General features: G+C 35.7%; 1 protein-coding gene across 2 annotated transcripts in view; it reads left to right on the forward strand.

Moving 5' to 3' along the window:
- SLAIN2 (SLAIN motif family member 2) overlaps positions 1 to 12,114 on the forward strand; it is a 68,591-nt gene that overhangs the window by 19,187 nt on the left and 37,290 nt on the right. For both annotated transcript variants that reach the window (XM_063108234.1, XM_063108235.1), the window contains exons 2-3: positions 3,880 to 4,028; positions 11,236 to 11,400. In XM_063108234.1, the coding sequence (XP_062964304.1) occupies positions 3,880 to 4,028; positions 11,236 to 11,400 (314 nt within the window). The remainder of the gene's footprint in view (positions 1 to 3,879; positions 4,029 to 11,235; positions 11,401 to 12,114) is intronic.

The following is a 12,114-nucleotide window of genomic DNA, read 5'->3' on the forward strand; positions in this document are numbered from 1 at the left end:
ATCAATTTAGAGGAGTTGAGATCTTGGCAATGATAGAGTGTTCAGATCTATAAACAATGTTTCTCTCCATTTATTTGTCTTTAATTTCCCTTGGGAATGTTTTGTAGTTTGCAGTATACAAGTCGTGCATTTTGTTAAATTTATTTTTAAGTATTTTATTCATTTTGATGCTATTGTGAATGAAATTGTTACATTTATTCCATATCTGAGTTGTTCATTTATAGTGTATAGAAGTACATTTGAGTTTTCACTTACTGATCTTGTACCTGTGACCATGCTAAATGCATTTATTATACTAGGTTTTTTTGTTTTGTTTTGAAGATGCTAACAAAGGATTTTCTATATGCAGGAGTTATCCTTTTTTTTTTCCCCCAAACAACGAACTTTGGTTTCATTTTTAAAAAATGTTTTTCTGTTTTCTATTTCTCTTATTTCTACTGTAATCTTTATATTTTCCTTCCTTCTGACTGCTTTGGATTTAATTTGCTCTTATTTTAGTTTTTACAGCTTAGATTATTAAGAGTTATCTTTTCTTTCCTGATATAGGTATTTACAATTATAAATTTTTCTCTAAGTACTTCTTCAGCTTCATCACAGCTATTAGTATGTTGTGTTTTTTGTTTTTGTTCAGTTTAGGATATTTTCTAATTTCCTTTGTGATATCTTCTTTGGCCTATGGTTATTTTGTAAGTATGTTGTTTGGTTTTCAAATATTTGGGATTTACTAAATTTCTTTCTCATTGATTTCTAATTTAATTCCATTGTGGTCAGAGAACATACTTTGAAGAATTTCCATTCTTTTAAATTCAGTAAGACTTGTCTGTCTGTCTGTCTACCTATATATCTATTTTTGTGGTGGCTGGCCAGTACAGGGATCTGAACTCTTGATCTGGATGTTATCAACACCACACTCTATTTCATATTATCTTATAATTCTGTTTTTTCACAAACTTTTTGAAGTACCCTCATATACTTATTACAAATATTTTTATTTGGGGTTTGTTTTTTAATTCAAGGACTTGGTTCTGCCAAAGGTGGATCCAGCTATGTGATACACCCCAGCTCATGTGTCCTCTGGCAGGTTTAGAAGTACTTTGAAACCTCAACCAAAGGTTGCCTGACCATAGAATTATGTTGTACAAATATCATATGGGCCAGAGCCCTCATTTCTTGACTTGGAGTAGTGAAATAAGAGGATAAGGATAGAGTGATAGAGATTGTTGATGTACTCAGAGGTTGTTCATTCATTCTCTCCCTTTTCGTCAGTCTAGGTATGGACAAGATGCTCCACTTTTTTCTGCTAATGGGAAGAAAAAGCATTCTCTATTGCCAAGTAGGGGAATAAATATAGGAATGAGGGGAAAACGTAGTATATAAAGGTTGGATCAGCAGGACTTAGTGACAGATTACTGAGGGGAGTAGGAGATAAAAAAAAGATGAAGGAATCTAAATTTACTTTTATGTTTTCAGCTTTTGTTACTGAGAGAATTATAGTGCTATTGACAAAAACAGGGAAGAAAGATACCATGAGGGATTCATGTTGAGTAGGGGGAGATGATGATGTTTTAGTTTAATTGATTTTGAATTATTGATGTTTTATTCATTTACTTCATAGTAGTTTCTGTATTTTTAAAGATGCTAAGACCACCTTGCAACTTTTTAAAACAGCTTTATCAAGATATAATTTGCGTACCATAAAATATACCCATACCTGTGTAATTTATATACCATAAGATTTATAAAATTCATTGTATAATTCAATGAGCTTAGTATATCTACAGTCATCAAACCAGTTACCACAATCATGACTACCATCTGATTTTAGAATATTTTTATCACCCTGAAAAGAAACCCCATCCCTGTTCCCACCTCCAGCCCTCGGCAGTCTACTTTTTCGCTCCATGTCCTTTTCTAGACATTTAGTATAAATGGAATCTTACAACATGTCAATATGTGTTCTTTTGTGTCTGGCTTTTTTCACTGAGCATGGTGTTTTTGAGGCTCACCCATGTTCCTTGTACTTTTTAAAATGAGTTGTATAGCCAACAGTAGAGGAACTGAATACTAAGTACAAGTGAGTTGTGTGGGTAAATTATGTAAAACCAGCCAGCGTAGGAAAAAGTTACATGTTGAAAAAGTGGTGATAATATCCTAAAGTAGTTTTATTAATGTTTATTATTCATCTGTGTAGGTTTAGTTTCCTAAACATTTGCTATCATAGAGTATCAGTATATAAAAGTTACCACAATTTTTAAAGTGGAGATGCTAAGGTAGAGATTTGTTATGGAACATTTGCAGTGTTTAAGTTGGAGAGAGAATGAACCCCGTTAATTTCATTTTGAATTGTTAGTAAGGTATTTCATAAATTCAGATTCTATTTCAATATTTTTGCCCAAATGAATGTGGATTGTGGACTAAATAAAAGATCATTTACCCTTTTAGTCTTGATTATCTTGATCAAAGCTAAATAATGCATGAGTTGATGGACCTAAATTATAGATAGGGGAGAAGAGAGAAGGGATGGAAAAGACACATATTGCCACTAAAATAGTTTGTCTGTTCTGGTACTGTAAAAGATATATTTATTTAAATATTTACACTGGAACAACACTTCATATTATTGCCCTAATTTGGTTAAAGTAAGATGTGAAATTAACTCCTTGCCTTATTGAGACATTTAACTATGTAGATATATTGAAGCATAATTTTGTTTATGAAAGAAAGTAAGCTGAGATGCCGGGTACCCTTCAAGCTTTATTAAAGAAATCTGCTGGGCTGTGCTCAGAGTGGCACAGGGCCCATGGCTGCCCTGAGCATGGTGGACAGCCCCAACAAGAGGTTTGCGAGAGTTTATATTAGCTTTTGGGAGCGAAATGTACGGGGGGAGGGACCATTAGGTTGATGTAACTGGGTTGAGAAGGGCACCGATGGCAGCAGCCGGAAACTTGTTTCTAAGTCAGGAGGCTTCTTGTAAAGGGAAGGGGGAGGGGAGGAGAGGAGGTGGGCGGCACCATTTTGTATTTGGCTTGTCTGAAGTGGCGCTGGTTATGTTGCAGATCTATTAGTCTACTTCATAAATTGCACCTGAAGTGTCTTAATTTGAGAACTACCTTAGTTAGAAATCAAGTAACTATAAACATTTTTCATATGGAATCACACTTTAAATAACAACTGACATAATCTGGACTAATCTGAAGAAAAACTACAAAGTAGGAAATTTAAACTTAAAGATCCTCTATCTTCTCACCTTTTCCTTCTATATATAACTTCTCCATGAATTTATAAAATAGTCTGTTTCTTCTTTTCTGAAACTGAAGTAATTTCATAAATTGATTCACATTATCTTATTAAGGATTTAAAGTACTGCTTTTCTCAGACATACCATTGTTTGAAAAAAGGACTACAGAGTAGATACTGCTTAGCTAAAAGGAGTGAATTACTAATGGTAAATTTTTGTGTGAGTTTGTGGTGGGAAGGGAAATGGGAGGTGGAGAGCAAGGTATTTAGCTCCTCCTCCTGCTTTCTAGACTGGATTTAATCATGTGGCTATAGTAGGGAATTAGTCAAGTAGTATTGAAAACAGAATAAACTGTTGTAAAGGCAGATGTTTCCTCATGGTTTTAGTAATGAGAGTAAAAGAGAAAAATAAAGTACAGTTTAGGAATGCCTCATTTGGGTTCGTTTAGTACTTGAGATTTGGGTTTATATGGATTATTATAGTATCATTTTTTTCCTGTGCACTAAGTAAATATGGGTGATTTTAAACATCACTACTTTTACTGTCTCCCCCTCAATTTAAATCTATCCAAAAGGATCCTTGTTTTTTAACCTGTGCTTAATAATGAATTGTACCCTTTTGTTTTTGTTGTTTTCCTCTAGGCTATATTCATCACCAAAGAAAAAACTTACACCAATGCAGAAATCGGTTAGTCCATTAGTTTGGTGCAGGCAAGTTTTGGATTACCCAAGTCCTGATGTTGAGTGTGCTAAAAAGTCTCTTATCCACAAACTTGATCAAACTATGTCAGGTATGTCTATAATTTTACTTGTAAATTCATCTCTTTGCATTCTTTAACCAGAAAATAGATAAATGTGTTGAGTGATGTGTTTTTAAGAAGGCTATTCAAAGTCCAAGCATTTTTCGAATCTCTTTGTACCTCCCTGAGAATTTTTGTCATGTTCACATAATCCTGTTCTATCATTTACTTAATAGCTTTTTAAAGCAGTCTCCTCATTTTTATTTAGCTTCATCCTAAAGAATAGTGTCCATGAAATAATGGGCTTTATGTGATGTTTTTTCTAATGCAAGTTAAAACAAATAACTACTAAAATAAATATTTGGTGTAATCTAAAATCATCTCACATACCAACCACACCTGGGGGGAAGCTCTGGTGTGGTAGAAAGATACAGGTGGAGAACCAAAGAGACCTCATTCTCACTCTAGCACTTATTTGTGACTCTTTGCATTATTTGACTTATGTGAGCTCAGTTTTCTCATAAAAATGAGGAACCTTGAAAGGTTATTTTAAAGATTAGATGATAGTGTATGAAAGAGCCTAGCATATTTTCTGGCTTCCCGTAGGTGCTTAGTAAACGTATTCCTTCCCCTACCTTGTTATGTTTTTCTTTTTTTACTTGACATTTTAGGTTTAAATTGCTGTTATGCTGTTTTTGTTTAATAGCATTCACAAAGCTGACATAATGTCTCCGCGGGTATTGATGACATTTAATGTAGCATTCCAGTGTGGGTAGAAATGTAGGAAAAATACTATTCACTTTTTCTTGGTATTTCTCACAATCTCTTAAGACTGTTACTATTTTCTGAAATACTCAGGTAGTAAAGAATTGATACATGATTAGTTATCTTGAACAGATTTTGTTTTTGTTTTTAGCTTTGCATTCACTTGGCAGCCATGTACTTAAAATTGCTTATTTTGGCTTTATTATAGAAATATTTGCTCTGTGGTTAAGAGTTTAAGCTGAAAATGGTCTGGGGGAGCAGAGGGGAGACTAGCTAAATGGTTAAATTGTCCTGCAGTAAAGTGAAGTTCCCTAGTGAAGTAGGGAGTAATGGTTATTATATGCAAATAAGATGTGATTACAGAGCTTCTGAATCTGAGTCTTTTAACACTAAAGTGTGTGTGTTTAAGAAGCCCTTTTGAAAAAGCAGCTTTGAAAGTGTGTGTAAAGAAGCCCTTTTGAAAAATTAGCCTTTGTGTAATTTTTTAAATGTTTTGTCTGAATATCCACTTGTTTTTTAGAATTATACTGTGGAGCTTGATTTAAGTTATATTCATAAAAGATTATTAGAAATATGTAGACAAGATTGTGGACAGTTTGAAACAACTGGAAATTTTCTAACCAATTACAGTTAGATGATACTATTTAGACATTTATTAAGAATATTTCTAGGAGGCCGAGCCCGTGGCGCACTCGGTAGAGTGCGGCACTGGGAGCCTGGTGACGCTCCTGCCGCGGGTTCGGATCCTATATAGGAATGACCGGTGCACTCACTGTCTGAGTGCCGGTCACGAAAACGACAAAAAAATAAAATAAAATAAAAAATAAGTAAATAAAGTGTCCCATCAGAAAAAAAAAAAAGAATATTTCTAGGAATAGTTTTCCAATACTCTTAGTATCCCACCTTAGAAATAATGTAAGCATAATTTACAATTAACTTAGGAATTTTCCTCATTCAACAGTATATGTTGAGAACCTTCTGTACTAGACATTTTTCTCAACTCTGAGGATATAGCAATGAATATAATAGACCAAAAAATCCCTTCCTTCCTGGAGCTTATATTCTCACAGGAGTCGTCAGACAATAAATAAATAAAACATATAAAATAGAGGTTGGCAAACTTTTTCTGTAAAGAGCTAGATTAAACAGAGTAAACAGTTTTTTTTTTTTTTTTGTCGTTTTTTCGTGACCGGCACTCAGCCAGTGAGTGCACTGATCAACCTATATAGGATCCGAACCCGCGGCGGCGGGAGCGCTACCGCGCTCCCAGCGCAGCACTCTACCAAGTGCGCCACGGCTCGGCCCCAGAGTAAACAGTTTAGTCTTTGTGATCTATAAAATCTCTCTTGTGATTACTTAACTTTGTCCTTATAGTACATAGACAGTATGTAAATGAATGGGCATGGCTGTGTTCCAGTAAAACTTTATTTATAAAAACAGGTATTGGCCTAGATAGATGTTGGGAAAATATAGGAAAATGGTCAGGGCCCCTCAAATGTTCAGAATCTTGCCGAGCATCTGCTGTGAATAGGTTGTGTGTGGACGGAGTTATTGCGCCTGCAGCACTGCCACCTTGGCTGGAGTTTAGTACCTCAGGCGGCCGCCACGCATGCAGCCATTCTTTCCAACCTACAACTTCCCAGGACCTGTTTGCTAGTTACCCAGCTCATAGACCTGCATATGAGGGGTCTGGGGACCCAGCCTGGAGTGTGTGGGTCTGGTGACCCAGCCTGGCATATGAATGGCTTGTGACCCAGTCTGGACAATGGGCTTGAGAGGTCGGTGAGCTCCAGACCCAGCCCTAGCTCGACAATTGGCCCAGTCAGGGCAGGATTACCGGCAGGTAAAGGAGCTCAACAACTGGCGTGGTCGTTTAGCTTTACAATTGGCGTCACCAACAGGATGAAGAGCCTGACAATAGAGTTGGCCTGCATGCTATAGTTTGCCAGTCCCTGGTTTGAACATCCTAAGGAATAAGAACAGTTAGTAATGGGATGGTGTAGATAACATCAAGGTAAAAGGTTTGGATCTCCTTAATGGTCAGCTGCCCAAAAAAACTGCTATTAATAATTGGTAACTAGCAACCTGGACTTGAGGGAGAAAAGCAAGCTATTGCACCTCAAAAATAGCAATTTTGAGTGTCTTTTTGCTTCATTGTAACAAGAGTATTGAAGATCATAGGAATGTGTAAGAGAGGCAGTTACTCTTGTACCAGAACTAGGTGTAATAAATTACTGAATCTGTTTTTAACAGTGTTTAAATTATATAACTATATGTACAGAACACTATAACTATAAATATAATTATATTTAAAATACGTACATTAAAGTTTTAAGGGAAAATATAACTTGGGTATTGGAAGTTTGAACTTTGTAGTACTAAGTACCCCTTTCCCTAAGAGGATTGATTTTTAAATGTATTTTTTTATAAGGCAAAGCTTCCTTCGAACTTAGGTATTGTATTCTAGCAGAGCAGTTTCTGCTCTGTCACACACAGCCTCTGCAGTGCACTACTGCTTGTTCCTAAAATTTTCTTCTCGTTTTTTTTTTGTGATAGCACACTATCTTTTTACCCTCTTACCCTCCCTGTCATTTTCTTTTCAGTCTTCTTTGAAGGTTCTTCCTTCTCTGCCCATCATTTTATTATTATTATTATTATTAATATGTTAAAATTTACATAACAAAATTTCCCATTTTTACCATTTTTAAAGGTACAATTCAGTGGCATTAAATACATTTACAGTACTATGCAACTGTCTTCACTGTCCATCTTCAGGTGGACAGAACTTTTCATCATCCCATTCTAAACTTTTTCATCATCCCATGCTGAAATTCTGTACCCATGTAAAACAATAACTTCCCATTCCCCCTGACTTTTTCTGCCCATCTTTTAAGTTTAGGTTGCCCCAGGTCTCCTTTGTACCATGACTGTCTGTTTTGGGTGTTTTTATCCATTTGTGTGGCATCCAGTATCGTCTCTATTCAAAGTAATCTCATTTGTTCATGCATATATTCAATTAATTTTTGAGAGCCTATTATGTGTCAGGCTTTGGGAAAAGGGTGAGGGATACATGACGAAAAATGAACACTATACCTGCACTCAAGGAGTTTATCATTTAGTTGAGGAAACGTATTAATACAAATAATCTTTGTAACTGGAGATATGTAATAAAGGAATGATATATAGTGCTTTGAGCTTTGAGGAATAGGAATTTTCCCTCATGTTACACTTCCCTCTGTGTAACCAAGATGGAAAACAGAAAGAAAGAATTCACTCAAGGTAACATCAGTGAGGCCTGGAGGGACTGCCACCCATCAGGGGAGCAGCAGCCTCGATCCAAAATCAGCCTTTCTTTTTATTGACAAGACAAGGAAGTTTCACAAGAAAAATCAGTTGATTCAATCATCAAAGGACATAAAAACAGGCAGTGTTACAAAAGGCAATTATAGCTAAGTATAGCTTTAAACAACTAAAACTAGTAATAGAGTAAAATTAACAATGTGACATTCCAGAATGCAAATTGTAAAAAGCTAAGCCGATCCACCAACAGACAGCTTGCCCTTAGTAAACATTTTCTTTTTCACATTCTTCTTCCAGCGATTTCTTTAGCATATTTAAACAGCATTCAAATAGTTCCTTAAGATATCGTAAGAACAATCAGTAGGTTAAATAGTCAATAGTCATTCAAGCCGGAATCAAACCAGCAACCTAAAACAGTCAAAGTACACAATCCCATCCCTAAACAGTGATTAGAATTGATTAGATGGATTTTGCCAAACTTATCTGTGCACTATTGTCCCCTACTCAAGAGCCTTTTGGCTCATTCATGCATTTCCTAAAAATCCTATTCTAAGATCAAAGGAGAATCAAGATTTCTCACCCACTACACCCTCAGGAAGTGATGTTTGACCTGAGTCCTAAAGATTCAGAAAAATATCAGTGTGCTAAGGGGTTAGGGCATTCCAGGTAGAGAGAATGGCATGTAAAAGTTTATCTGGGAGGGAGCATGGCATATATGAGGAACTGGAACAAGCCAGGGTTTCTGGAGAACAGTGAGGAAGGGAGAGATATGAGATAAAGCCAGAAGGATATGTAGGAATGAGACTGTGCAATGCCTTGTAGGCCATGTCAAAGATTTTGGACTTTATTCTAAAGCATTGGGAAAATATTGAAAGCTTTATGCAAAGATGTGGTGTGTGTGGGTGGTAGTGACCTTTGCATTTTGGAAAAGTCACTATGTAGTAGCAGTATGGAGGTTGGATAGGGTTAAAAGTGAATGTAGGTTGCTTTCAAGGGGAGTTGATGATAGGTGGACTGTGTGTGTGTGTTGGGGAGAAAGGGTGATAGAGATGAAAACATGGTAATAAAAAGGAATGAACCAAATATGAGGAAATGAAAGAGAAGAAAGTATCACCAGTGATTCTGGGTTTCTAGCTTGTGTGACAGGATAAATGTTATTCTGGGAGAGGAACCCCTAGAAGAGAATTAGATTTTAGCAGAAAGATCATGAGTTGGATTTGACATGTTGACTCTGGGGTACATTTGCCGTACCCACGGGGAGGCTGGGCAGTATATATGAGACTGAAGCTCAGAGGAAAGCTTAGGACTGGAAATATAAATGGGAGTCTTTGGCATACTGATGATAATGATGTCATGGGTATGATCAGGATTTCCCAGGAGACAATATGGCATTGACTGAGAAGATAAAATGGCTGAGGGCTTAAAATCCTAGTGATTAATAACCAAGGAAGAGAGAATATGCTTCATTGAGATCTAGAAGGAGTAAAGATGAGATCAAGAAGGAGTAAAGAGATAGGAAGAAATTAGCAACCCTGTTTCTGCTGAGGTTAATATTTCTGAGATCATGCTACGTACTATATACTAAATACAAGGGTACTTCCAAAAGCTAGTGGAAAAATAGAATTAAAAGATAATGCTAATCTTCCCATGAATTTTTTTTTTGGGGGGGGGGTGGCTGGCCATCTATGAATATTTTGTACCCTCATGTGCATAAAATGTAGTGTCTTGTCTCATGGTGAATATGTATAAAATTATGTGGTTCAAATTGCTGCATTATGCAACTAAATAGAAAACATATGTTCCTCCCCTTAAAACCACTACTCTGCCAGTAGGCAAACCAGAAACTTCAGCCGTCTGTAATCTTTTCCAGTTTTTAATATCTATCCTTTTTTTTCTTTTTCCCTAGTCACCATATACTGCCTAGTTCAGTCAGTCTATTGAACATCAACATTTCCATTACTTTTTTCCCTAAACTGATTGGATCATATCACTCTTGCTCAAAAATCACTGACAGCTTTATCATTGCTACGGAATAGATTTCAGACTCCTGAGCATATTCTTCCAAGCCTTCCATGCCCTGACCCCACCTGGGTTTTCCTGTTTTGTCCCTCACCCGGGCTTTGCCCTACTGGAGTACTCATTCTATTCCCTGAGTATGTTCTGCATTTTCAAGACACAGCTTCTGTTCATCTTATAAACACTGATGAAAGCACAAATTTTCCCCATTTTCAGTGGCCTATCAAATTACTACTCATCTCCTCAAGACTGCTCCAGTGCTCACTTCCACAAAGCCCTACCCAGTTTCTCACAGTTGTAATGAATTACTCCTATCTCTTTCTTTCCATAGCTCTTTGCAGCTTTATAATAGTACTCATTTCATTTTGCCTTGCAATCAATGTTTCTGCCTACACTACTTGGTTGAAAGTCTCATGAGAGAAAGAACCATGTCATATTTGTCCATGTATTCTACACAGTGCTTTGGTCTGGGCTCATAAATATTGAATAATGTTGATATTAGAGTAGGATGGAAGGAAGATATTTTAAGTATTAATTTTTTTTGTATATGATTGCACTTGATATCTTAGCCTTGTTGTTGCACAATTTATGTAATTTTATGTGCATAGCACAATTTTTTTTTCTTCTTTTGACACAAATATTCTGGGGAGGAAAAACTTTTTTTAAAGAGGAATTTTCCCATGTTTTGACCTTAACCTGGTTAAACAGTCCTTATTGCCTTATTTTTTCAAAAATCAAAGCTTTGGGGAGGCTATTTTAAAAACTTATTATTTTATAGGTTTTTAAAAAAGTAATATGTTTGTTATAGAAAAGTGAGAAAACAAATAACATTTATTTTTAAAGGTCACTCAGGATTGATACAGCAGTTATTAAAGAATAAACTTTCCATCAAGATGGGAATGAATAATTTAGTGGCTAATCTATTTAGGATATATTCTTTCAATATTATTTTTATTGTTTGTGGTTACTGTTTTATTTGCATATCACAATTTAAGTAATAGAAACATTTTCTTGGGATTATTAGTATGATATATTTTTCTCTACTACTATAAGAATATTTCTTTATTTAGAGAGATAATGACTTATTGAATTTCCTAAATAGGAAAACTTTTGAAATAAAATGTTAACTTTTTCTCCATTATTAAGTTTGATTCTTTCCCCCTTCTCATTAATACAGCTCTCAAGAGGCAGAATTTGTATAATAATCCTTTCAACTCTATGAGTTACACAAGTCCTTACAGTCCAAATGCAAGTAGCCCATACAGCAGTGGCTTCAATTCACCATCCTCAACCCCAGTGCGACCTCCTATAGTCAAACAACTTATACTCCCTGGAAATTCAGGTAAGGAGAAAATGAAATGGAGCTATTAAGAAATGGTTTTTAACTTTACTCCCCTTCTTCAGAAAATAACTTATTTAATAGTAGTTCAAATTCATTTTAATTTCAAAACTGTTAACTGGTTAGAGAAAATATCATTGAGGAGCTACTTTGCATCAGGTACTTTTTACTAGGCAGCAGGGTACAAAGATAAGTCAATGTGTTACATCCATAAAATTTACTTTAGAATGTACTTAAAAGTTTTTTAACCTGGCTTAATTAAATGGGGTCACAACCTTGATCCTTTTAATCAACAGATCCTTATTGAACAGCCTGCTTGGTTTGTAAAAGCTACAAGTTAAAAACTCTTTTTGTAGGAGTTTTAATAAGCTTTGATACTGCAGTTAAATAATAGTATAAGGTTATGAGTGAATGTGCCAAAAGAGATGTAGGGGCCATAAATGATGTGGGAGGGACAGGTGCAGTGAACTGGGGAAAGTACAGGGTACTTCAAAAAGTTTGTGGAAAAATGGAATTAAAGACAATAGGAATTTTTCCATGTACTTTGTGAAGACCTCTCATATGTTCTCTGGTTCTGTGACTGATACTGTTAACTGTGTAGCTTACAGTTCTATAGAAGTCACCCGTTCTGTACTCGCACTGCTGTCATTGTTATGACTAATTATTAGAGCTTCCTTAAAAATTAAGGTATTGTTAACCACTTCAGATGTTGACCTG

The sequence above is a fragment of the Cynocephalus volans genome, chromosome 9, assembly GCF_027409185.1.
Source record: "Cynocephalus volans isolate mCynVol1 chromosome 9, mCynVol1.pri, whole genome shotgun sequence".
Lineage (NCBI taxonomy): Eukaryota > Metazoa > Chordata > Mammalia > Dermoptera > Cynocephalidae > Cynocephalus > Cynocephalus volans.